General features: G+C 36.6%; 1 protein-coding gene across 2 annotated transcripts in view; it reads right to left on the minus strand.

Moving 5' to 3' along the window:
• LOC131805015 (uncharacterized) overlaps positions 1-6,319 on the minus strand; it is a 37,790-nt gene extending 31,471 nt beyond the window's left edge. The window contains exons 1-2 of one of the 2 annotated variants that reach the window (XR_009343467.1): positions 6,178-6,319; positions 815-3,370 (exon numbers count right to left, since the gene is read on the minus strand). Coding sequence is in view for 1 of the 2 variants with exons in the window: in XM_059128246.1 (XP_058984229.1) it covers positions 1,543-3,252 (1,710 nt within the window). In the remaining variant the exon portion in view is untranslated. Of the gene's footprint in view, positions 1-143; positions 3,371-6,177 lie in introns of those variants that run through there. The other variant, XM_059128246.1, reaches the window with a different exon arrangement.
• Between the last annotated feature and the right edge of the window lie 21,181 nt (positions 6,320-27,500).

The following is a 27,500-nucleotide window of genomic DNA, read 5'->3' on the forward strand; positions in this document are numbered from 1 at the left end:
CGTGTAAATGTCGATATCGCAAAATTTTGACTGTCCATAGAAAAAATAGAACCAATGAGTTTATAGCAGAATGGATGATACAGAATCACATACGCCACTGTCAGAACGACTTTTAATGTATTTGTTTGCTAGTTGCTGTGACGACATGTTTTCACTTTGAAGCTGGGATAGTTCAACGGAGGGCCAGGGTCGTCACAAGAATTTATTTATGTTGTGGGACATATAAGAGAGGAAGACTGTTTATTTTTTTATCAACGTTATAAAATTTATTGATTTCACTAAATTATTCATTTCACACATTTGTAGTTTTGATAACACACAACACACTGTAGCAGCACGGCGAGGACGACACCCGAATATTTGCGGTAGCGGCAGTCCGATGACGGCAAACGAAGATCGTCGATAACTAGGCAAGGCAGCAGCCCGATGACGACGCACGCAGAATGACGGCAGCAAAGCACAGCGGCAGCCCGATGACAGCACTCGAAGGTTGGCAGCAGCTAGGCACAGCGGTAGCCCGATGACAGCACACGAAGAATAACGGCAGCCCGATGGCCGCACACGAAGGTTGGCAGCAGCTAGGCACAGCGGCAGCCCGATGACAGCACTCGAAGGTTGGCAGCAGTTAGGCACAGCGGTAGCCCGATGACAGCACACGAAGAATAACGGCAGCCCGATGGCAGCACACGAAGGTTGGCAGCAGCTAGGCACAGCGGCAGCCCGATGACAGCACGAGTCGAGGGAGCGTTTAAAACCCCACTCAACCCTACCGACTGCTCTCACTGCGGTCTGAGAGAGGAGGGAACGTTAAAACCCCGCTCCACTCAACAGCCGAGACACTCACACAAACCTTAGAGCCGAGGGAACGTTAAAACCCCACTCAACTCTAAAGCCCACACGAACATATGTCTGGAGAGGGAGGGAACGTTAAAACCCCACTCCACTCAACAGCCGAGACACACACACACAAAAACCTTAGCGCCAAGGGAACGTAAAAACCCCACTTAACTCTCTAGACGACACAAACTAACTAAATTTACTGCCAAGGGAACGTTAAAAACCCCACTTAGCACAACAGCCATCCACAGAAGACTGTCCCGATTGTGTCGATTTCGCCTCCTTTTATACTGTTTCAGTGGCTCGATGTCGACTGATTATATTTTGACGCCGTACGGATCTCATCGTCGTTGTTCAGGGTTAGTCTATTATATGACCACTAGGGGGATCAGTTTGACCGTTAATTTCAAAAACAAAACCGAATACCATAAATTTCATATATTTTCTTTAAATAACTAGTAATTCAATTATTGTGTCACATAACATAAAACATGATTCCAAATAAAATATTAATACATTTATAATTCAAATATTTTATTTAATTTTGTGGCCCAAAAACGAGTTTCCGACTTTTGGCCCGTCACAAGGCCTTCCATCTCTCCCCTGATTTGTTTTCCATCTTATGTGGCTTCGTCTAGCCTGTTGCATATCAACAGCCGGAAGCCCAGCGAATTGTTCAATTTAATATTCTCGCCTCCTCAATTTCTACGTCCTTTCACCTAGCGTGAATTCGGGTGAATTTTGGAGGCCTCCGTAGAGATTTTTGTGGAAGACCATCACTGCACCATTGGCCGTGACGGTAATTCGGTATTGTTGATCCCGTAGTCGGATTAATTTTCTCGCCCGTTTGCCCCTTTTGGACCTACTCAGGAATTTGACAATAATGTCCCGCAAGTCACTAGGATAGTTATCCGGGGGAACTTGGCTCCAAGTGTCATGACTGTTGCTAATTTGTTCCTTCCCTTCGGTGATGGAAGTTGTGCCTTGGCTTGGACGTTCTTTACCCTCTTCCGCATTCGGGACGAATATTTCTTCTAGGTAGTTTGAGTGGTGGCTAGTTGGTGCTACGTTGGCGCATAAGGGGACTTTTGATATTTTTGTGGGGGATGATGGTTCTCTCGGGTTGGTAAATGTGTTACTGGAAATTATGAATGGTAGTTGGCATGGTATATATGATGAAGTTGATGATGATGATGATTTTGAGGGTGACGAAGATGAACTCGCCAATGAGTATGACGTTTGCGAAAAACCTTGTCCCACTATTCCATCACCCTTCGTGTTTGTAAATGGCGTTCTCGGATTCTCGGCTACCGGCCTTTCAGTTACATTCACATTCCGTTCTGTCGCCATTTCTGGTTCAATCGAAATTCGAATAGGTGATGGAGTCTTTACTCCAACTAATGCGTGCCACTGCGTCCACCATTCCAGGTTTGGGGTTTCGGAAACGGTTACGAAACTGTTTACTGACGATCTTGAAGCTTCCTCGTCAGTGTCGCTTGTTACTTGGGTGGCAGCTATGGTTTCTGAACTGTCAATTATGGGCTCCAAATCGGGCATTTGATCATATATACTTGGTTCTGCGGATAAGGCCTTACTAATTTCTTCTCCGTTGATGGCTAGTATCGGTGTTTTATCCTGATCCGGAACCAGCAATTCTACAGTGACAGTTCGTTCGTAGCATCTGAACCCCAAATAGCGATACTCACGATCTTTCTGCTCGATGAAACCCAAACCTTTCCTAGGCTTTGGACTTGGGCATTTGTAGTTTTCTTCATCGGACTCGGTGGATGATGGACTAGGAGGTGCTATCGGCGACTTCTTCTCAATATTCTTATCCTCATACCCATAGAAGTTACGCCACTCATCTTCATCTATGTCTGAAACAGATGATTCGCCGCTCGTCTCCATCGGTGGTCGTGGAAGCGTGGATTGTTCGTCGAAGTAATTGGCAAAATTCTTTCCCGGCGTGATCGGCAACTCGGAATATATGGAAGTAGTGGGTGTGTTTATATCGGACATATCGGTACTATCTTGAGTTGACTCACTGCATGATATGTATATTGGTGTTCGTGGTACCTCAGGATGTACGGTGGCATCATTCGGACGTGGTGAACCTTGCCTTTCTGTGCGCTTTTCATTATTTTTGCCATGTGTATCTGGGAATGTCGGGCGTACGTCTGCGATATTATTGGCTGTTTCTTCCATTCTAAAGAATATATGATCTTCGCCTCTTAGGGATGGAGGGCGATCCCGTTGTTTTGTACATCGTCTCGGTGCATTGCGGCTGGTACTCGGAATATCATCGTCATCAATAAAAATGGTTCGACGTCGCTGTGACTCTGCCCTCTCAAAGTGGGTACGGACTTTTTTCATCGCTTCCTTAAATTTTTTTGTCTTTGGACTATTTCCGTCCATAATCGCAGTGTGTTGTGAGATGTAGATAACAATTTCAGAACTTATCTTAAACACGTATTTGTTATTATATTTATATATTTTCTTTCTTAAATTACTTTTTGGCTAATACCGTCGTTGTCTAAAAGAAAAAAAAGAAAACAAAACAATGAAACACACAAACGGTGTAAATGATAGAGGAATATTAAGTTATAGATCTTCTACATAAAGCCTCTCCGAAATAATGTTTTAATTTATTCGAAATACTTCTTAAGACCACTGACATGCACTGTACGCATGTCCTTTTCGTTCGCCCTGACCACCACAATTACTGGTGATTTATATTTTTCCACCACATATGGGCCCCCATATTTCGGGGCCAGTTTCGCCGCAAAGTTATCGATGGCTCTTGATTGGGGGTGCAATCTAATAAGAACCTTTTCCCCAATTTTTGGTTTCCATGCCCGATGTCGGAGATTGTAGTGTCGTTTCTGATTTTGTGCTGCTTTGGCTAGATTTCGTCGGACTATTATAAATATTTCCCTTAATTCCAGTGCTCGGTCTTCAGGTAAAACTATTCTGGCACCTGTTCCAGTTGTAACTTGGTCGTATAAGGCCTGTGGTAGCCTAGGTTCACGGCCTTGTGTTAGAAATGCCGGGGAATATCCTGTGGATTCGGAGGCACTAGTATTAATAGCCAACATAATTTCAGGCAACGCGTCGTCCCATTTATTATGATGTTGCCGGGATACTTGCGCAATCATAGTCTTAACAGTGCTGTTAGTTCTTTCAGTAGGGTTCTCTTGGGGAGTATATGGCGCTGTTAGCTGGTGTTTTATGCCCATTTCCTTCAAGAATTTCTCCCACTTTGCACTGGTAAACTGGGCGCCATTATCCGTAATAATCATCTTTGGTACGCCATACCGGGAAACTATCCTCTCTCGACAACCTTTGATTAGACCATCCGTTGTGGCTTTTCTAAGGGGTATTAGTTCTGTCCATTTCGAGAAACGATCCATAATTACCAACAGCATCGAGTTTCCGTGAGTCGACCGCGGAAGAGGTCCCACGAAATCCGCACATATTGTGGCCCATGGTTCCTCGGAGACTCGAGTTAACATTTCGCCAGCCGATTGTTGTTGGCTTGATTTATATTTTTGGCACAATGCACATTTTTTACATATCGTTTTATATCCTGGAACATACCCGGCCAGAAGTATCGGTTAGCCACTTTGTAACTAGTTTTCCGCATGCCCAGGTGACCACCGGCGAGACTATCGTGATTTTCCTCTAGTACCCTCTCCCTGGATGTGATTGGTACACACAATTTCCACGGAGTGCAGTCGTCGTCGTTTGCTTGCCGAGGAAAATGCCGATATACGTGGTCATCAATAAGGGTATAATCCGGATATTTTTTTGGATTCTTTACGATACCTTCCTTCAATTTGTCTATCCAAGGACATCCATTCTGACTTTCCTTGATGGTGGCTAATTCCAAAATCTCCACTGGTTGCCTCGAGAGTGTGTCTGCTACAACATTTTGTTTTCCTCTACGGTATTTCACAACGAAGGAATATTGTTGGAGCTCGAGGGCCCATCGTGCCAATCTTCCTGAAGGACTCTCTATTGAGTTCAACCATTTAAGCGCGAGGTGATCCGTAATTACAATAAATTGGTAGCCCTCCAATAATGGGCGCATTTGCCTTATGCCCCAAATTATAGCGAGGCACTCTTTTTCTGTAGCCGAATAGTTCTTATCAGCCCCGTTTAAGTGTCTGCTGGCATACGCTATCACCCGCTCCTCTCCCTCTAATTCTTGAGTGAGGACTGCTCCTAATCCATAATTACTGGTATCTGTCTGGAGGGTAAATGGTTGGGTGAAATCTGGACATGCCAATACGGGGGCCTCGGTTAATTTCGCCTTAAGTGTTTCGAATGCCATTTGTTGTTCCTGTCCCCATTTCCAATGCTTACCCTTCTTTAATAGGCTGGTTAGTGGCTGTGAGATGGTTGCAAATTGTGGAACAAATCTTCTATACCACGATGCAACTCCGAGGAAGCGCCGTACTTCCTTTACTGACGTCGGGGATTTTATCCTTTGATGGCCGCCACCTTGTCCGGATCAGTTTTGATACCATCCCCGCTAACTACGTGGCCCAAATACTTTGTCTCCTTCTTGAAAAACTCGCATTTGTCCATGTTAATTTTAAGGTTAGCGGCCCGGAGTCGGACAAATACATTCCTCAAATTTGTAAGATGCTCCTCGAATGTTCTTCCTATGACTATAATGTCATCCAAATACGCAAAAGCATTTGGTTCCATTTCCGGCCCGATGACACTATCTAGGGCTCGCTGGAAAGTTGCTGGTGCCGAGTGCAATCCAAACGGCATAACCTTCCATTGGTAGAGTCCTTTCCCGGCGACTACAAACGCAGTATACTTTCGACTGTCCGCAGCCAAGGGAATCTGCCAATAACCGTTTTTCAGATCTAAGCTACTTACAAATTTTGCATCTCTTAGCCGATTTAATATCGTGTCTATACGTGGCAATGGGTAGGCATCCGGTACAGACCTTTTATTTAATTGTCGAAAATCCATACACGTTCGCCAGTCTCCATTTTTCTTTTTTACTAAAGTTATAGGGAAACTGTATGGACTTTTTGAGGGTTCAACACATCCTTGATCAATTAGCTTATTCACCTCTGCGTCTATGATTGCTTGCATGGCTGGGTTTCGGGGAGCATACCTTAATTTTATGGGGCGATCATCCGTCATGACAATTTTATGTTCAGTTATATTGGAGAGCCCTTTTATCTGTTCGAAAAGTGGTATTTCTTCTGAAAAGAATTTTTGCATGACTCTTTGCTGCTCGTCACTTAATTGATTATTGCTTATTCTATTTTGGGGTAATATTTCCGCGGGTCGACCACATATAACTGCTTTTCTTACCTCTTTCTGGGTAGGGTTAGCCTCGCTGACCATGATACACTGTTCCGTTTGCCGTTCCGGTTCGTAGAGTGTCACGCTGAGTCCGGCACAATAAATCGTAGTGGGGAATCGCTTGAAAAATTCCAGACCAATGATGATATCTTCTTTGAATTTGGACATTATTAGGAATGGCATTTCTGTACTTTGACTTCCAAAAATTACGTGGAGCGTAATTGACTTGGTAATATTAACAGCGGTCCCATCTGCAAGAATAACATTTGTTTGGTGTCGATTATACACTGGATTTTGCTTCAATTTTTCGGCTAACTCCTTTTTTATAAAACAACTTGTGGCCCCCGTGTCCACTGTAGCGGTTACTAGTCGTCCTTCAATGACCATTGTGGCGGTTAGTCGGTTCGCCTCGCATTTAAATGAAGTTTTGTAATTTCTTTTTGGGACCGGCTCTTCCGTAGCCCAATAATTTCTTTCTATTCGGTGAGAGTTAGGTTTTGAATAATCTGTATTTCGATTGAAGTTCTGGTAATGGCGTGGTGGTTCATGTCGGACGGTATTTGGAATACTTTCCATGTCATCTGCTAGCTTAATCAATTCCGACAAGGAGTTAAAGTCTTTGCGTCTTATGTACCACTGGTATTCTGCTAGGGAATTTCTAAAAATACGTTCCAGCTTTTGTTCTTCCGTCATTTCCGCGTGTTGCATTAGCTTCTGGATGGCCAAGACGTACTCCTTGAAAAATTCCTTGGGTCTTTGTAGTCTTTTTCTGATTTCGTCATCTAGTTTTTCAAAATATCTTGGAGGTAAAAAGAAATTTAGGAAATCTCTCTTGAATTCTTTCCAGCTTATCCAGTGTCCGTTATTGTTCCTCAGCCATATGAGAGCCTTATCCTGAAAGAGTTCCGGCATAGTTTTTATAAGATGGTTTAATTCTACTCCGAAAATTAGCGCTAGTTCTTCTATGCGTTCTATAAACTCTATAGGATCCCTGCCCTGGTTAAATTTGATGTTCCACTTATGTACTTGATCAAGCAGGTTGACTGGACGCTGAATCGGACTATGCTCCGTTCCAGGAAGGTTAGCTAACGGAGGAACGTTCTCGGTTTTCAGCGTTGATTCTTGGCTTTGCCGGTCTTCACTGGTCACTTTAGTTGGATCCATGGTTTGATAAACGGGGTAGGTTGATTTCTCAGTATCACTTGGGGAAATAGTAATCATCGGCAGTTTTGACGGAGAGTGGAAAGTTGATGTGGATGGAATGTTCCCGTTTTCATGTTTATTTTGCAATTCATGCAATCTTTTCCTTGTTGCTTCGTCGTGATCTTGATTTAAGAACTTCGCCCATCGCTTACGAAGATCGTCCACATTCCCAGTAGAATCTAATTTAAATTCCAAAAGATACCCCACTAGATCTTCTTGTTTCAAGGTGTATGCCCAGGATACTCGTAACATCTTTACTATTTTGTAATTCGGTTTTCCTTTGTTTTTTTTTTTCACGAATTTATTTATTTTTACACCACGGAATGTTTATCACTGTCTCTAAAGTCTTGCTTCTTCTAGGTGTCAATATTTTATTTTTTTTTTTTTCATTTAACACGTCTATAGATATTGTTGTTTTTTCTCTCTCTTAATGTACCTGCTCGGGCGCCATTGTGACGACATGTTTTCACTTTGAAGCTGGGATAGTTCAACGGAGGGCCAGGGTCGTCACAAGAATTTATTTATGTTGTGGGACATATAAGAGAGGAAGACTGTTTATTTTTTTATCAACGTTATAAAATTTATTGATTTCACTAAATTATTCATTTCACACATTTGTAGTTTTGATAACACACAACACACTGTAGCAGCACGGCGAGGACGACACCCGAATATTTGCGGTAGCGGCAGTCCGATGACGGCAAACGAAGATCGTCGATAGCTAGGCAAGGCAGCAGCCCGATGACGACGCACGCAGAATGACGGCAGCAAAGCACAGCGGCAGCCCGATGACAGCACTCGAAGGTTGGCAGCAGCTAGGCACAGCGGTAGCCCGATGACAGCACTCGAAGGTTGGCAGCAGCTAGGCACAGCGGTAGCCCGATGACAGCACACGAAGAATAACGGCAGCCCGATGGCAGCACACGAAGGTTGGCAGCAGCTAGGCACAGCGGCAGCCCGATGACAGCACGAGTCGAGGGAACGTTTAAAACCCCACTCAACCCTACCGACTGCTCTCACTGCGGTCTGAGAGAGGAGGGAACGTTAAAACCCCGCTCCACTCAACAGCCGAGACACTCACACAAACCTTAGAGCCGAGGGAACGTTAAAACCCCACTCAACTCTAAAGCCCACACCAACATATGTCTGGAGAGGGAGGGAACATTAAAACCTCACTCCACTCAACAGCCGAGACACACACACAAAAACCTTAGCGCCAAGGGAACGTTAAAAACCCCACTTAACTCTCTAGACTACACAAACTAACTAAATTTACTGCCAAGGGAACGTTAAAAACCCCACTTAGCACAACAGCCATCCACAGAAGACTGTCCCGATTGTGTCGATTTCGCCTCCTTTTATACTGTTTCAGTGGCTCGATGTCGACTGATTATATTTTGACGCCGTACGGATCTCATCGTCGTTGTTCAGGGTTAGTCTATCATATGACCACTAGGGGGATCAGTTTGACCGTTAATTTCAAAAACAAAACCGAATACCATAAATTTCATATATTTTCTTTAAATAACTAGTAATTCAATTATTGTGTCACATAACATAAAACATGATTCCAAATAAAATATTAATACATTTATAATTCAAATATTTTATTTAATTTTGTGGCCCAAAAACGAGGTTCCGACTTTTGGCCCGTCACATTGAATATTTCTGAACATTTTTACAGAATAAAATGTCGATATCGCAAAGTTTTGACTGTCCATAGAAAAGATAGAACCAATGAGTTTATAGCAGAATTAATGATGCAGAATCGCATACGCCATTGTAGGAGCGACATTTAAACCATTTATTTGAAAATTTCGATATCCCAAAATTTTGAATGTTCATAGCACAAACAGAACCAATGAGTTAATAGCAGAATAAATGATGAAGAATCGCTTACGCCAGTATGCAGTTACTTGCTAATTGCACTCGTCTAAACATTCTTACAAAATTCGTGAATTGTCGATATCCCAAAATTTTGACTGTCCATAGAAAAAATAAAACCATTGAGTTTATAGCAAAACGAATGATGCAGAATCACATACGCCATTGTCAGAACGACTTTTAATGTATTTATTTGCTAGTTGCATATTTCTGAGCATTTTTACAGAAATTCCTAAAAATGTCGATATCCCAAAATTTTGACTGTCCATAGAAAAAATAGAACCAATAAGTTTATAGCAGAATGAATGATGCAGAATCGCATACGCCATAGTCAGAACGACATTTAGTACAGTTATTTCCTAATTGCACACGTCTGAACATTTGTACAGCAATTCCTGAAAATTTCAATATCTCAAAATTTTGACTGTCCATAGAAAAAATAGAACCAATGAGTTTATAGCAGAATGAATGATGCAGAATCGCATACGCAATTGTCAGAACGACTGTTAACGCATTTATTTGCGAACTGCACACGTCTGAACATTTTTACAGAAATTCGTGAAAATGTCGATACCCCAAAATTTTGACTGTGCATAGAAAAAATAGGACCAATGAGTTTATAACAGAACGAATGATGCAGAATCACATACTCCATTGTCAGAACGACTGTTAATGCATTTATTTGCGAACTGCACACGTCTGAACATTTTTACAGAAATTCCTGAAAATTGCAATATCCCAAAATGTTGACTGTTCATAAAAAAATAGAACCAATGAGGTTATAGCGGAATGAATGATGCAGAATTGTATACGTCATTTAATGCAATTGTTTGCTAATTGCTCACGTCTAAATATTTTTACAGAAATTCCTGAAAATTTCAATATCTCAAAATTTTGACTGTCCATAGAAAAAAGTTTTACTGCAGAACGAATGATGCAGAATCACATACGCCATTGTCAGAAAGACTTTTAATGTATATGTTTAATAGTTGCATATTTCTGAACATTTTTACAGAAACTCGTGAAAATGTCGATATCGCAAAATTTTGACTGTCCATAGAAAAAATAGAACCAATGAATTTATAGCAGAATGGATGATGCAGAATCGCATACGCCATTGTCAGAACGACATTGAATACAGTTATTTGCTAATTGCACATGTCTGAACATTTTTACAGAAATTCGTGAAATTGTCGATATCCCAAATTTTTACTGTCCATAGAAAAAATAGAACCAATGAGTTTATAGCAGAATGGATGATGCAGAATCGCATACGCCATTGTCAGAACGACTGTTAATGCATTTATTTGCTAATTGCACACGTCTGAACATTTTTACAGAAATTTGTGATAATGTCGATATCCCAAAAATTTGACTGTTCATAAAAAAATAGAACCAATGAGGTTATAGCTGCATACGCCATTGTCAGAACGACATTTAATGCATTTGTTTGCTAATTGCTCACGTCTGAACATTTTTACTGAAATTCGTGAAAATGTCAATATCTCAAAATTTTGACTGTCCATAGAAAAAATAGAACCATTGAGTTTATAGCAGAACGAATGATGCAGAATCACATACGCCATTGTCAGAACGACATTTAATGCATTTGTTTGCTGATTGCACACGTCTGAACATTTTTACAGTAATTCGTGAAAATGTCGATATCCCAAAATTTTGATTGTCCACAGAAAATATAGAACCATTGAGTTTATAGCAGAACGAATGATGCAGAATCACATACGCCATTGTCAGAACGACTTTTAATGTATTTGTTTGCTAGTTGCATATTTCTGAACATTTTTACAGTAATTCGTGAAAATGACGATATCCCAAAATTTTGATTGTCCACAGAAAATATAGAACCATTGAGTTTATAGCAGAATGGATGATGCAGAATCGCATACGCCATTGTCAGAACGACTGTTAATACATTTATTTGCAAATTACACACGTCTGAACATTTTTACAGAAATTGGTGAAAATGTCGATATCCCAAAATTTTGACTGTCCATGGAAAAATAGAACCATTGAGTTTATAGCAGAACGAATGATGCAGAATCACATACGCCATTGTCAGAACGACTCTTAAGGTATTTGTTTGCTAGTTGCACTCGTCTGAACATTTTTACTGAAATTCGTGAAAATGACAATATCCCAAAATATTGACTGTCCATAGAAAAAATAGAACCAATGAGTTTATAGCAGAATGCATGATAAGAATCACATATGCCATTGTCAGAACGACTTTTAATGTATTTATTTGCTAGTTGCATATTTCTGAACATTTTTACAGCAATTCGTGAAATTTTCCCAAAATTTTTACTGTCCATAGAAAAAATAGAACCAATGAGTTTATAGCAGAATGGATGATGCAGAATCGCATACGCCATTGTCAGAACGACTGTTAATGCATTTATTTGCTAATTGCACACGTCTGAACATTTTTACAGAAATTTGTGAAAATGTCGGTATCCCAAAAATTTGACTGTTCATAAAAAAAATAGAACCAATGAGGTTATAGCTGAAAAAATGATGCAGAATTGCATACGCCATTGTCAGAACGACATTTAATGCATTTGTTTGCTAAATGCTCACGTCTGAACATTTTTTGAACAGAATTGCATACGCCATTGTCAGAAAGACATTTAATGCATTTGTTTGCTGATTGCACACGTCTGAACATTTTTACAGAAGTTTGTGAAAATGTCAATATCTCAAAATTTTGACTGTCCATAGAAAAAATAGAACCAATGAGTTTATAGCAGAATGAATGATGCAGAATCGCATACGCCATTGTCAGAACGACTGTTAATACATTTATTTGCGAATTGCACACGTCTGAACATTTTTACAGAAATTCGTGTTAATGTCGATATCCCAAAATTTTGATTGTCCATGGAAAAATAGAACCATTAAGTTTATAGCAGAACGAATGATGCAGAATCACATACGCCATTGTCAGAACGACTCTTAAGGTATTTGTTTGCTAGTTGCACTCGTCTGAACATTTTTACTGAAATTCGTGAAAATGTCAATATCCCAAAATATTGACTGTCCATAGGAAAAATAGAACCAATGAGTTTATAGCAGAATGCATGATAAGAATCACATATGCCATTGTCAGAACGACTTTTAATGTATTTATTTGCTAGTTGCATATTTCTGAACATTTTTACAGAAATTCGTGAAATTGTCGATATCCCAAAATTTTTACTGTCCATAGACAAAATAGAACCAATGAGTTTATAGCAGAATGGATGATGCAGAATCGCATACGCCATTGTCAGAACGACTGTTAATGCATTTATTTGCTAATTGCACACGTCTGAACATTTTTACAGAAATTTGTGAAAATGTCGATATCCCAAAAATTTGACTGTTCATAAAAAAAAAATAGAACCAATGAGGTTATAGCTGAAAAAATGATGCAGAATTGCATACGCCATTGTCAGAACGACATTTAATGCATTTGTTTGCTAATTGCTCACGTCTGAACATTTTACAGAAATTCGTGAAAATGTCAATATCTCAAAATTTTGACTGTCCATAGAAAAAATAGAGCCAATGAGTTTATTGCAGAATGAATGATGCAGAATCGCATATGCCATTGTCAGAACGACTGTTAATGCATTTATTTGCTAATTGCACACGTCTGAACATTTTTACAGAAATTCGTGAAAATGTCGATATCCCAAAATTTTGACTTTCCATAGAAAAAATTGAACCATTGAGTTTATAGCAGAATGAATGATTCAGAAATGCATATGCCATTGCCAGAACGACTGTTAATGCATTTATTTGCTAATTGCACACGTCTGAACATTTTTACAGAAATTTGTAAAAATGTCGATACCCCAAAATTTTGATTGTCCATACAAAAAATAGAACCATTGAGTTTATAGCAGAGTGAATGATGCAGAATTGCATACGCCATTGTCAGAACGACATTTAATGCATTTGTTTGCTGATTGCACACGTCTGAACATTTTTACAGAAGTTTGTGAAAATGTCAAAATCTTCAAAAAAATAGAACCAATGAGTTTATAGCAGAATGAATGATGCAGAATCGCATATGCCATTGTCAGAACGACTGTTAATGCATTTATTTGCGAATTGAACACGTCTGAACATTTTTACAGAAATTCGTGTAAATGTCGATATCCCAAAATTTTGATTGTCCATGGAAAAATAGAACCATTGAGTTTATAGCAGAACGAATGATGCAGAATCACATACGCCATTGTCAGAACGACTCTTAAGGTATTTGTTTGCTAGTTGCACTCGTCTGAACATTTTTACTGAAATTCGTGAAAATGTCAATATCCCAAAATATTGACTGTCCATAGAAAAAATAGAACCAATGAGTTTATAGCAGAATGCATGATAAGAATCACATATGCCATTGTCAGAACGACTTTTAAAGTATTTATTTGCTAAACCATTGAGTTTATAGCAGAATGGATGATGCAGAATCGCATAAGCCATTGTCAGAACGACTGTTAATGCATTTATTTGCACATTACACACGTCTGAACATTTTTACAGAAATTCGTGAAAATGTCGATATCCCAAAATTTTGACTTTCCATAGAGAAAATTGAACCATTGAGATTATAGCAGAATGAATGATGCAGAAATGCATATGCCATTGTCAGAACGACATTTAATACAGCGATTTCCTAATTGCACAGGTCTAAACATTTTTACAGAAATTCGTGAAAATGTCGATATCCCAAAATTTTGACTGTGCATAGAAAAAAAAGAACCAATGAGTTTATAGCAGAATGAATGATGCAGAATTGTATACGCCATTTAATGCATTTGTTGGCTAATTGCACAGGTCTAAACATTTTTAAAGAAATTCGTGAAAATGTCGATATCGCAAAATTTTGACTGTCCATAAAAAAAATAGAACCAATGAGTTTATAGCAGAATGGATGATGCAGAATCGCATACGCCATTGTCAGAACGACTCTTAAGGTATTTGTTTGCTAGTTGCACTCGTCTGAACATTTTTACTGAAATTCGTGAAAATGTCAATATCCCAAAATATTGACTGTCCATAGGAAAAATAGAACCAATGAGTTTATAGCAGAATGCATGATAAGAATCACATATGCCATTGTCAGAACGACTTTTAATATATTTATTTGCTAGTTGCATATTTCTGAACATTTTTACAGAAATTCGTGAAATTGTCGATATCCCAAAATTTTGACTGTCCATAGAAAAAATAGAACCAATGAGTTTATAGCAGAATGGATGATGCAGAATCGCATACGCCATTGTCAGAACGACTGTTAATGCATTTATTTGCTAATTGCACACGTCTGAACATTTTTACAGAAATTTGTGAAAATGTCGATATCCCAAAAATTTGACTGTTCATAAAAAAAAAATAGAACCAATGAGGTTATAGCTGAAAAAATGATGCAGAATTGCATACGCCATTGTCAGAACGACATTTAATGCATTTGTTTGCTAATTGCTCACGTCTGAACATTTTACAGAAATTCGTGAAAATGTCAATATCTCAAAATTTTGACTGTCCATAGAAAAAATAGAGCCAATGAGTTTATTGCAGAATGAATGATGCAGAATCGCATATGCCATTGTCAGAACGACTGTTAATGCATTTATTTGCTAATTGCACACGTCTGAACATTTTTACAGAAATTCGTGAAAATGTCGATATCCCAAAATTTTGACTTTCCATAGAAAAAATTGAACCATTGAGTTTATAGCAGAATGAATGATTCAGAAATGCATATGCCATTGCCAGAACGACTGTTAATGCATTTATTTGCTAATTGCACACGTCTGAACATTTTTACAGAAATTTGTAAAAATGTCGATACCCCAAAATTTTGATTGTCCATACAAAAAATAGAACCATTGAGTTTATAGCAGAGTGAATGATGCAGAATTGCATACGCCATTGTCAGAACGACATTTAATGCATTTGTTTGCTGATTGCACACGTCTGAACATTTTTACAGAAATTCGTGAAAATGTCAAAATCTTCAAAAAAATAGAACCAATGAGTTTATAGCAGAATGAATGATGCAGAATCGCATATGCCATTGTCAGAACGACTGTTAATGCATTTATTTGCGAATTGAACACGTCTGAACATTTTTACAGAAATTCGTGTAAATGTCGATATCCCAAAATTTTGATTGTCCATGGAAAAATAGAACCATTGAGTTTATAGCAGAACGAATGATGCAGAATCACATACGCCATTGTCAGAACGACTCTTAAGGTATTTGTTTGCTAGTTGCACTCGTCTGAACATTTTTACTGAAATTCGTGAAAATGTCAATATCCCAAAATATTGACTGTCCATAGAAAAAATAGAACCAATGAGTTTATAGCAGAATGCATGATAAGAATCACATATGCCATTGTCAGAACGACTTTTAAAGTATTTATTTGCTAAACCATTGAGTTTATAGCAGAATGGATGATGCAGAATCGCATAAGCCATTGTCAGAACGACTGTTAATGCATTTATTTGCACATTACACACGTCTGAACATTTTTACAGAAATTCGTGAAAATGTCGATATCCCAAAATTTTGACTTTCCATAGAGAAAATTGAACCATTGAGATTATAGCAGAATGAATGATGCAGAAATGCATATGCCATTGTCAGAACGACATTTAATACAGCGATTTCCTAATTGCACAGGTCTAAACATTTTTACAGAAATTCGTGAAAATGTCGATATCCCAAAATTTTGACTGTGCATAGAAAAAAAAGAACCAATGAGTTTATAGCAGAATGAATGATGCAGAATTGTATACGCCATTTAATGCATTTGTTGGCTAATTGCACAGGTCTAAACATTTTTAAAGAAATTCGTGAAAATGTCGATATCGCAAAATTTTGACTGTCCATAAAAAAAATAGAACCAATGAGTTTATAGCAGAATGGATGATGCAGAATCGCATACGCCATTGTCAGAACGACTCTTAAGGTATTTGTTTGCTAGTTGCACTCGTCTGAACATTTTTACTGAAATTCGTGAAAATGTCAATATCCCAAAATATTGACTGTCCATAGGAAAAATAGAACCAATGAGTTTATAGCAGAATGCATGATAAGAATCACATATGCCATTGTCAGAACGACTTTTAATATATTTATTTGCTAGTTGCATATTTCTGAACATTTTTACAGAAATTCGTGAAATTGTCGATATCCCAAAATTTTGACTGTCCATAGAAAAAATAGAACCAATGAGTTTATAGCAGAATGGATGATGCAGAATCGCATACGCCATTGTCAGAACGACTGTTAATGCATTTATTTGCTAATTGCACACGTCTGAACATTTTTACAGAAATTTGTGAAAATGTCGATATCCCAAAATTTTGACTGTTCATAAAAAAAATAGAACCAATGAGGTTATAGCTGAAAAAATGATGCAGAATTGCATACGCCATTGTCAGAACGACATTTAATGCATTTGTTTGCTAATTGCTCACGTCTGAACATTTTTACAGAAATTCGTGAAAATGTCAATATCTCAAAATTTTGACTGTCCATAGAAAAAATAGAGCCAATGAGTTTATTGCAGAATGAATGATGCAGAATCGCATATGCCATTGTCAGAACGACTCTTAAGGTATTTGTTTGCTAGTTGCACTCGTCTGAACATTTTTACTGAAATTCGTGAAAATGTCAATATCCCAAAATATTGACTGTCCATAGAAAAAATAGAACCAATGAGTTTATAGCAGAATGCATGATAAGAATCACATATGCCATAGTCAGAACGACTTTTAAAGTATTTATTTGCTAAACCATTGAGTTTATAGCAGAATGGATGATGCAGAATCGCATAAGCCATTGTCAGAACGACTGTAAATGCATTTATTTGCACATTACACTTTCCATAGAGAAAATTGAACCATTGAGATTATAGCAGAATGAATGATGCAGAAATGCATACGCCATTGTCAGAACGACATTGAATACAGTTATTTGCTAATTGCACACGTCTGAACATTTTTAGAGTAATTTGTAAAAATGTCGATATCCCAAAATTTTGACTGTCCATACAAAGAATAGAACCATTGAGTTTATAGCAGAATGAATGATGCAGAATTTTGACTGTCCATAGAAAAAATAGAACCAATGAGTTTAAAGCAGAATGGACGATGTAGAAGCGCATACGCCATTGTCAGAACGACTTTTAATGTATTTGTTTGCTAGGTGCATATTTCTGAACATTTTTACAGAAATTTGTGAAAATGTCGATATCCCAAAATTTTGACTGTCCACAGAAAAAATAGAACCATTGAGTTTATAGCAGAACGAATGATGCAGAATCACATACGCCATAGTCAGAACTACTTTTAATGTATTTGTTTGCTAGTTGCATATTTCTGAACATTTTTACAGAAATTCGTGAAAATGTCGATATCCCAAAATTTTGACTGTCCACAGAAAAAATAGAACCATTGAGTTTATAGCAAAATGAATGATGCAGAATCACATACGCCATTGTCAGAACGACTTTTAATGTATATGTTTGCTAGTTGCATATTTCTGAACATTTTTACAGAAACTCGAGAATATGTCGATATCGCAAAATTTTGACTGTCCATAGAAAAAATAGAACCAATAAGTTTATAGCAGAATGAATGATGCAGAATCGCATACGCCATTGTCAGAACGACTGTTAATACATTTATTTACGAATTGCACACGTCTGAACATTTTTACAGAAATTCGTGTAAATGTCGATATCCCAAAATTTTGACTGTCCATAGAAAAAATTGAACCATTGAGTTTATAGCAGAATGAATGATGCAGAAATGCATACGCCATTGTCAGAACGACATTGAATACACTTATTTGCTAATTGCACACGTCTGAACATTTTTAGAGTAATTTGTAAAAATGTCGATATCCCAAAATTTTGACTGTCCATACAAAGAATAGAACCATTGAGTTTATAGCAGAATGAATGATGCAGAATTTTGACTGTCCATAGAAAAAATAGAACCAATGAGTTTAAAGCAGAATGGACGATGTAGAAGCGCATACGCCACTGTCAGAACGACTTATAATGTATTTGTTTGCTAGGTGCATATTTCTGAACATTTTTACAGAAATTTGTGAAAATGTCGATATCCCAAAATTTTGACTGTCCACAGAAAAAATAGAACCATTGAGTTTATAGCAGAACGAATGATGCAGAATCACATACGCCATAGTCAGAACTACTTTTAATGTATTTGTTTGCTAGTTGCATATTTCTGAACATTTTTACAGAAATTCGTGAAAATGTCGATATCCCAAAATTTTGACTGTCCACAGAAAAAATAGAACCATTGAGTTTATAGCAAAATGAATGATGCAGAATTGCATACGCCATTGTCAGATCGACATTGAATACAGTTATTTGCTATTTGCACACGTCTGAACATTTTTACAGAAATTCGTAAAAATGTCGATATCCCAAAATTTTGACTGTCCATGGAAAAAATAGAACCATTGAGTTTATAGCAGAATGAATGATGCAGAATCGCATACGCCATTGTCAGAACGACATTGAATACAGTTATTTGCTAATTGCACACGTCTGAACATTTTTACAGAAATTTGTTAAAATGTCGATATCTCAAAATTTTGACTGTCCATACAAAAATAGAACCATTGAGTTTATAGCAGAATGAATGATGCAGAATTGCATACGCCATTCTCATAACGACATTTAATGCATTTGTTTGCTGATTGCACACGTCTGAACATTTTTACAGAAGTTTGTGAAAATGTCAATATCTCCAAATTTTGACTGTCCATAGAAAAAATAGAACCAATGAGTTTATAGCAGAATGAATGATGCAGAATCGCATATGCCATTGTCAGAACGTCATTTAGTACAGTTATTTCTTAACTGCACACGTCTGAACATTTGTACAGAAATTCCTGAAAATTTCAATATCTCAAAATTTTGACTGTCCATAGAAAAAAGAGAAAAATTGAGTTTATAGCAGAATGAATGATGCAGAATCGCATACGCCATTGTCAGAACGACTGTTAATACATTTATTTACGAATTGCACACGTCTGAACATTTTTACAGAAATTCGTGTAAATGTCGATATCCCAAAATTTTGACTGTCCGTAGAAAAAATTGAACCATTGAGTTTATAGCAGAATGAATGATGCAGAAATGCATACGCCATTGTCAGAACGACATTGAATACAGATATTTGCTAATTGCATACGTCTGAATATTTTTACAGAAATTTGTAAAAATGTCGATATCCCAAAATTTTGACTGTCCATACAAAGAATAGAACCATTGAGTTTATAGCAGAATGAATGATGCAGAATTGCATACGCCATTGTCAGAACGATATTTAATGCATTTGTTTGCTGATTGCACACGTCTACAGAAGTTTGTGTAAATGTCAATATCTCCAAATTTTGACTGTCCATAGAAAAAATAGAACCAATGAGTTTATAGCAGAATGAATGATGCAGAATCACATAGGCCACTGTCGGAACGACTTTTAATGTATTTCTTTGCTAGTTGCATATTTCTGAACATTTTTACAGAATTTTGTAAAAATGTCGATATCCCAAAATTTTGACTGTCCATACAAAAAATAGAACCATTGAGTTTATAGCAGAATGAATGATGCAGAATTGCATACGCCATTGTCAGAACGACATTTAATGCATTTGTTTGCTGATTGCACACGTCTGAACATTTTTACAGAAGTTTGTGAATATTTCAAAATCTCCAAAAAAATAGAACCAATGAGTTTATTGCAGAATGGATGATGCAGAATCGCATAAGCCATTGTCAGAACGACTGTTAATGCATTTATTTGCACATTACACACGTCTGAACATTTTTACAGAAATTCGTGAAAATGTCGATATCCCAAAAGTTTGACTGTCCATAGAAAAAATAGAACCAATGAGTTTATAGCAGAATGAATGATGCAGAATTGCATATGCCATTGTCAGAACGACATTTAATACAGCGATTTACTAATTGCACAGGTCTGAACATTTTTAAAGAAATTCGTGAAAATGTCGATATCGCAAAATTTTGACTGTCCATAAAAAAAATAGATCCAATGAGTTTATAGCAGAATGGATGATGCAGAATCGCATACGCCATTGTCAGAACGACATTGAATACAGTTATTTGCTAATTGCACACGTCTGAACATTTTTACAGAAATTCGTGAAAATGTCGATATCCCAAAAATTTGACTGTTCATAGAAAAACTAGAACCATTGAGTTTATAGCAGAACGAATGATGCAGAATCACATACGCCACTGTCGGAACGACTTTTAATGTATTTGTTTGCTAGTTGCATATTTCTGAACATTTTTACAGAAATTCGTGAAAATGTCGATATCACAAAATTTTGACTGTGCATAGAAAAAATAGAACCAATGAGTTTATAGCAGAATGGATGATGCAGAATCGCATACGCCATTGTCAGAACGACATTGAATACACTTATTTGCTAATTGCACACTTCTGAACATTTTTAAAGAATTTCGTGAAAATGTCGATATCCCAAAATTTTTACTGTCCATAGAAAAAATAGAACCAATGAGTTTATAGCAGAATGGATGATGCAGAATCGCATACGCCATTGTCAGAACGACTAATTGCTAATTGCACACGTCTGAACATTTTTACAGAAATTCGTTAAAATGTCGATATCCCAAAATTTTGACTGTGCATAGAAAAAATAGAACCAATGAGTTTATAGCAGAATGGATGATGCAGAATCACATACGCCACTGTCGGAACGACTTTTAATGTATTTGTTTGCTAGTTGCATATTTCTGAACATTTTTACAGAAATTCGTGAAATTGTCGATATCACAAAATTTTGACTGTGCATAGAAAAAATAGAACCAATGAGTTTATAGCAGAATGGATGATGCAGAATCGCATACGCCATTGTCAGAACGACATTGAATACACTTATTTGCTAATTGCACACGTCTGAACATTTTTAAAGAATTTCGTGAAAATGTCGATATCCCAAAATTTTTACTGTCCATAGAAAAAATAGAACCAATGAGTTTATAGCAGAATGGATGATGCAGAATCGCATACGCCATTGTCAGAACGACTAATTGCTAATTGCACACGTCTGAACATTTTTACAGAAATTCGTGAAAATGTCGATATCCCAAAATTTTGACTGTGCATAGAAAAAATAGAACCAATGAGTTTATAGCAGAATGGATGATGTAGAAGCGCATACGCCATTGTCAGAACGACTGTTAATGCATTTATATGCTAATTGCTAACGTCTAAACATTTTTACAGAAATTCGTGAAAATGTCGATATCCCAAAATATTGACTGGCCATAGAAAAAATTGAACCATTGAGTTTATTGCAGAACGAATGATGCAGAATCACATACGCCATTGTCAGAACGACTTTTAATGTATATGTTTGCTAGTTGCATATTTCTGAACATTTTTACAGAAACTCGTGAAAATGTCGATATCGCAAAATTTTGACTGTCCATAGAAAAAATAGAACCAATAAGTTTATAGCAGAATGAATGATGCAGAATCGCATACGCCATTGTCAGAACGACTGTTAATACATTTATTTGCGAATTGCACACGTCTGAACATTTTTACAGAAATTCGTGTAAATGTCGATATCCCAAAATTTTGACTGTCCATAGAAAAAATTGAACCATTGAGTTTATAGCAGAATGAATGATGCAGAAATGCATACGCCATTGTCAGAACGACATTGAATACAGTTATTTGCTAATTGCACACGTCTGAACATTTTTAGAGTAATTTGTAAAAATGTCGATATCCCAAAATTTTGACTGTCCATACAAAGAATAGAACCATTGAGTTTATAGCAGAATGAATGATGCAGAATTTTGACTGTCCATAGAAAAAATAGAACCAATGAGTTTATTGCAGAATGGATGATGCAGAATCGCATACGCCATTGTCAGAACGACTTTTAATGTATTTGTTTGCTTGGTGCATATTTCTGAACATTTTTACAGAAATTTGTGAAAATATCGATATTCCAAAATTTTGACTGTCCACAGAAAAAATAGAACCATTGAGTTTATAGCAGAACGAATGATGCAGAATCACATACGCCATAGTCAGAACTACTTTTAATGTATTTGTTTGCTAGTTGCATATTTCTGAACATTTTTACAGAAATTCGTGAAAATGTCGATATCCCAAAATTTTGACTGTCCACAGAAAAAATAGAACCATTGAGTTTATAGCAAAATGAATGATGCAGAATTGCATACGCCATTGTCAGATCGACATTGAATACAGTTATTTGCTATTTGCACACGTCTGAACATTTTTACAGAAATTCGTAAAAATGTCGATATCCCAAAATTTTGACTGTCCATGGAAAAAATAGAACCATTGAGTTTATAGCAGAATGAATGATGCAGAATCGCATACGCCATTGTCAGAACGACATTGAATACAGTTATTTGCTAATTGCACACGTCTGAACATTTTTACAGAAATTTGTTAAAATGTCGATATCCCAAAATTTTGACTGTCCATACAAAAATAGAACCATTGAGTTTATAGCAGAATGAATGATGCAGAATTGCATACGCCATTCTCAGAACGACATTTAATGCATTTGTTTGCTGATTGCACACGTCTGAACATTTTTACAGAAGTTTGTGAAAATGTCAATATCTCCAAATTTTGACTGTCCATAGAAAAAATAGAACCAATGAGTTTATAGCAGAATGAATGATGCAGAATCGCATATGCCATTGTCAGAACGTCATTTAGTACAGCTATTTCTTAACTGCACACGTCTGAACATTTGTACAGAAATTCCTGAAAATTTCAATATCTCAAAATTTTGACTGTCCATAGAAAAAAGAGAACCATTTAGTTTATAGCAGAATGGATGATGCAGAATCGCATACGCCATTGTCAGAACGACTGTTAATACATTTATTTGCAAATTACATACGTCTGAACATTTTTACAGAAATTCGTGAAAATGTCGATATCCCAAAATTTTGACTGTCCATAGAAAAAATTGAACCATTGAGTTTATAGCAGAATGAATGATGCAGAAATGCATACGCCATTGTCAGAACGACATTGAATACAGATATTTGCTAATTGCATACGTCTGAATATTTTTACAGAAATTTGTAAAAATGTCGATATCCCAAAATTTTGACTGTCCATACAAAGAATAGAACCATTGAGTTTATAGCAGAATGAATGATGCAGAATTGCATACGCCATTGTCAGAACGATATTTAATGCATTTGTTTGCTGATTGCACATGTCTACAGAAGTTTGTGTAAATGTCAATATCTCCAAATTTTGACTGTCCATAGAAAAAATAGAACCAATGAGTTTATAGCAGAATGAATAATGCAGAATCACATACGCCACTGTCGGAACGACTTTTAATGTATTTGTTTGCTAGTTGCATATTTCTGAACATTTTTACAAAATTTTGTAAAAATGTCGATATCCCAAAATTTTGACTGTCCATACAAAAAATAGAACCATTGAGTTTAGCAGAATGAATGATGCAGAATTGCATACGCCATTGTCAGAACGACATTTAATGCATTTGTTTGCTAATTGCACACGTCTGAACATTTTTACAGAAGTTTGTGGATATGTCAAAATCTCCAAAAAAATAGAACCAATGAGTTTATTCGTGAAAACGTCGATATCCCAAAATTTTGACTGTCCATAGAAAAAATAGAACCAATGAGTTTATAGCAGAATGGATGATGCAGAATTGCATATGCCATTGTCAGAACGACTTTTAATACAGCGATTTCCTAATTGCACAGGTCTAAACATTTTTAAAGAAATTCCTGAAAATGTCGATATCCCAAAATTTTGACTGTGCATAGAAAAAAAAGAACCAATGAGCTTATAGCAGAATGAATGATGCAGAATTGTATACGCCATTTAATGCATTTGTTGGCTAATTGCACAGGTCTAAACATTTTTAAAGAAATTCGTGAAAATTTCGACATCGCAAAATTTTGACTGTCCATAAAAAAAATAGATCCAATGAGTTTATAGCAGAATGGATGATGCAGAATCGCATACGCCATTGTCAGAACGACATTGAATACAGTTATTTGCTAATTGCACACGTCTGAACATTTTTACAGAAATTCGTGAAAATGTCGATATCCCAAAAAATTGACTGTTCATAGAAAAAATAGAACCATTGAGTTTATAGCAGTACGAATGATGCAGAATCACATACGCCACTGTCGGAACGACTTTTAATGTATTTGTTTGCTAGTTGCATATTTCTGAACATTTTTACAGAAATTCGTGAAAATGTCGATATCACAAAATTTTGACTGTGCATAGAAAAAATAGAACCAATTAGTTTATAGCAGAATGGATGATGCAGAATCGCATACGCCATTGTCAGAACGACATTGAATACACTTATTTGCTAATTGCACACGTCTGAACATTTTTAAAGAATTTCGTGAAAATGTCGATATCCCAAAATTTTTACTGTCCATAGAAAAAATAGAACCAATGAGTTTATAGCAGAATGGATGATGCAGAATCGCATACGCCATTGTCAGAACGACTAATTGCTAATTGCACACGTCTGAACATTTTTACAGAAATTCGTGAAAATGTCGATATCCCAAAATTTTGACTGTGCATAGAAAAAATAGAACCAATGAGTTTATAGCAGAATGGATGATGCAGAATCGCATACGCCATTGTCAGAACGACATGGAATACACTTATTTGCTAATTGCACAGGTCTAAACATTTTTAAAGAAATTCGTGAAAATGTCGATATCGCAAAATTTTGACTGTCCATAAAAAAAATAGATCCAATGAGTTTATAGCAGAATGGATGATGCAGAATCGCATACGCCATTGTCAGAACGACATTGAATACAGTTATTTGCTAATTGCACACGTCTGAACATTTTTACAGAAATTCGTGAAAATGTCGATATCCCAAAAAATCGACTGTTCATAGAAAAAATAGAACCATTGAGTTTATAGCAGTACGGATGATGCAGAATCACATACGCCACTGTCGGAACGACTTTTAATGTATTTGTTTGCTAGTTGCATATTTCTGAACATTTTTACAGAAATTCGTGAAAATGTCGATATCACAAAATTTTGACTGTGCATAGAAAAAATAGAACCAATTAGTTTATAGCAGAATGGATGATGCAGAATCGCATACGCCATTGTCAGAACGACATTGAATACACTTATTTGCTAATTGCACACGTCTGAACATTTTTAAAGAATTTCGTGAAAATGTCGATATCCCAAAATTTTTACTGTCCATAGAAAAAATAGAACCAATGAGTTTATAGCAGAATGGATGATGCAGAATCGCATACGCCATTGTCAGAACGACTAATTGCTAATTGCACACGTCTGAACATTTTTACAGAAATTCGTGAAAATGTCGATATCCCAAAATTTTGACTGTGCATAGAAAAAATAGAACCAATGAGTTTATAGCAGAATGGATGATGCAGAATCGCATACGCCATTGTCAGAACGACATGGAATACACTTATTTGCTAATTGCACACGTCTGAACATTTTTAAAGAATTTCGTGAAAATGTCGATATCCCAAAATTTTGACTGTCTATAGAAAAAATTGAACCATTGAGTTTATAGCAGAATGAATGATGCAGAAATGCATACGCCATTGTCAGAACGACATTGAATACAGATATTTGCTAATTGCATACGTCTGAACATTTTTACAGAAATTCGTAAAAATGTCGATATCCCAAAATTTTGACTGTCCACAGAAAAAATAGAACCATTGAGTTTATAGCAGAATGGATGATGCAGAATCGCATAAGCCATTGTTAGAACGACTGTTAATGCATTTATTTGCAAATTACACACGTCTGAACATTTTTACAGAAATTCGTGAAAATGTCGATATCCCAAAATTTTGACTTTCCATAGAGAAAATTGAACCATTGAGATTATAGCAGAATGAATGATGCTGAAATGCATACGCCATTGTCAGAACGACATTGAATACAGTTATTTGCTAATTGCACACGTCTGAACATTTTTACAGAATTTTGTAAAAATGTCGATATCCCAAAATTTTGACTGTCCATAGAAAAAAGAGAACCATTTAGTTTATAGCAGAATGGATGATGCAGAATCGCATACGCCATTGTCAGAACGACTGTTAATACATTTATTTGCAAATTACATACGTCTGAACATTTTTACAGAAATTCGTGAAAATGTCGATATCCCAAAATTTTGACTGTCCATAGAAAAAATTGAACCATTGAGTTTATAGCAGAATGAATGATGCAGAAGTGCATACGCCATTGTCAGAACGACATTGAATACAGATATTTGCTAATTGCATACGTCTGAACATTTTTACAAAAATTTGTAAAAATGTCGATATCCCAAAATTTTGACTGTCCATACAAAGAATAGAACCATTGAGTTTATAGCAGAATGAATGATGCAGAATTGCATACGCCATTGTCAGAACGATATTTAATGCATTTGTTTGCTGATTGCACACGTCTACAGAAGTTTGTGAAAATGTCAATATCTCCAAATTTTGACTGTCCATAGAAAAAATAGAACCAATGAGTTTATAGCAGAATGAATGATGCAGAATCACATACGAGACTTTCGGAACGACTTTTAATGTATTTGTTTGCTAGTTGCATATTTCTGAACATTTTTACAGAATTTTGTAAAAATGTCGATATCCCAAAATTTTGACTGTCCATACAAAAAATAGAACCATTGAGTTTATAGCAGAATGAATGATGCAGAATTTCATACGCCATTGTCAGAACGACATTTAATGCATTTGTTTGCTGATTGCACACGTCTGAACATTTTTACAGAAGTTTGTGAATATGTCAAAATCTCCAAAAAAATAGAACCAATGAGTTTATATCAGAATGGATGATGCAAAATCGCATAAGCCATTGTCAGAACGACTGTTAATGCATTTATTTGCAAATTACACACGTCTGAACATTTTTACAGAAATTCGTGAAAATGTCGATATCCCAAAATTTTGACTGTCCATAGAAAAAATAGAACCAATGAGTTTATAGCAGAATGGATGATGCAGAATCGCATACGCCACTGTCGGAACGACTTTTAATGTATTTGTTTGCTAGTTGCATATTTCTGAACATTTTTACAGAAATTCGTGAAA

This window comes from Musca domestica, unplaced genomic scaffold (assembly GCF_030504385.1).
Source record: "Musca domestica strain aabys unplaced genomic scaffold, Musca_domestica.polishedcontigs.V.1.1 5, whole genome shotgun sequence".
NCBI classification, from domain to species: Eukaryota; Metazoa; Arthropoda; class Insecta; order Diptera; family Muscidae; genus Musca; species Musca domestica.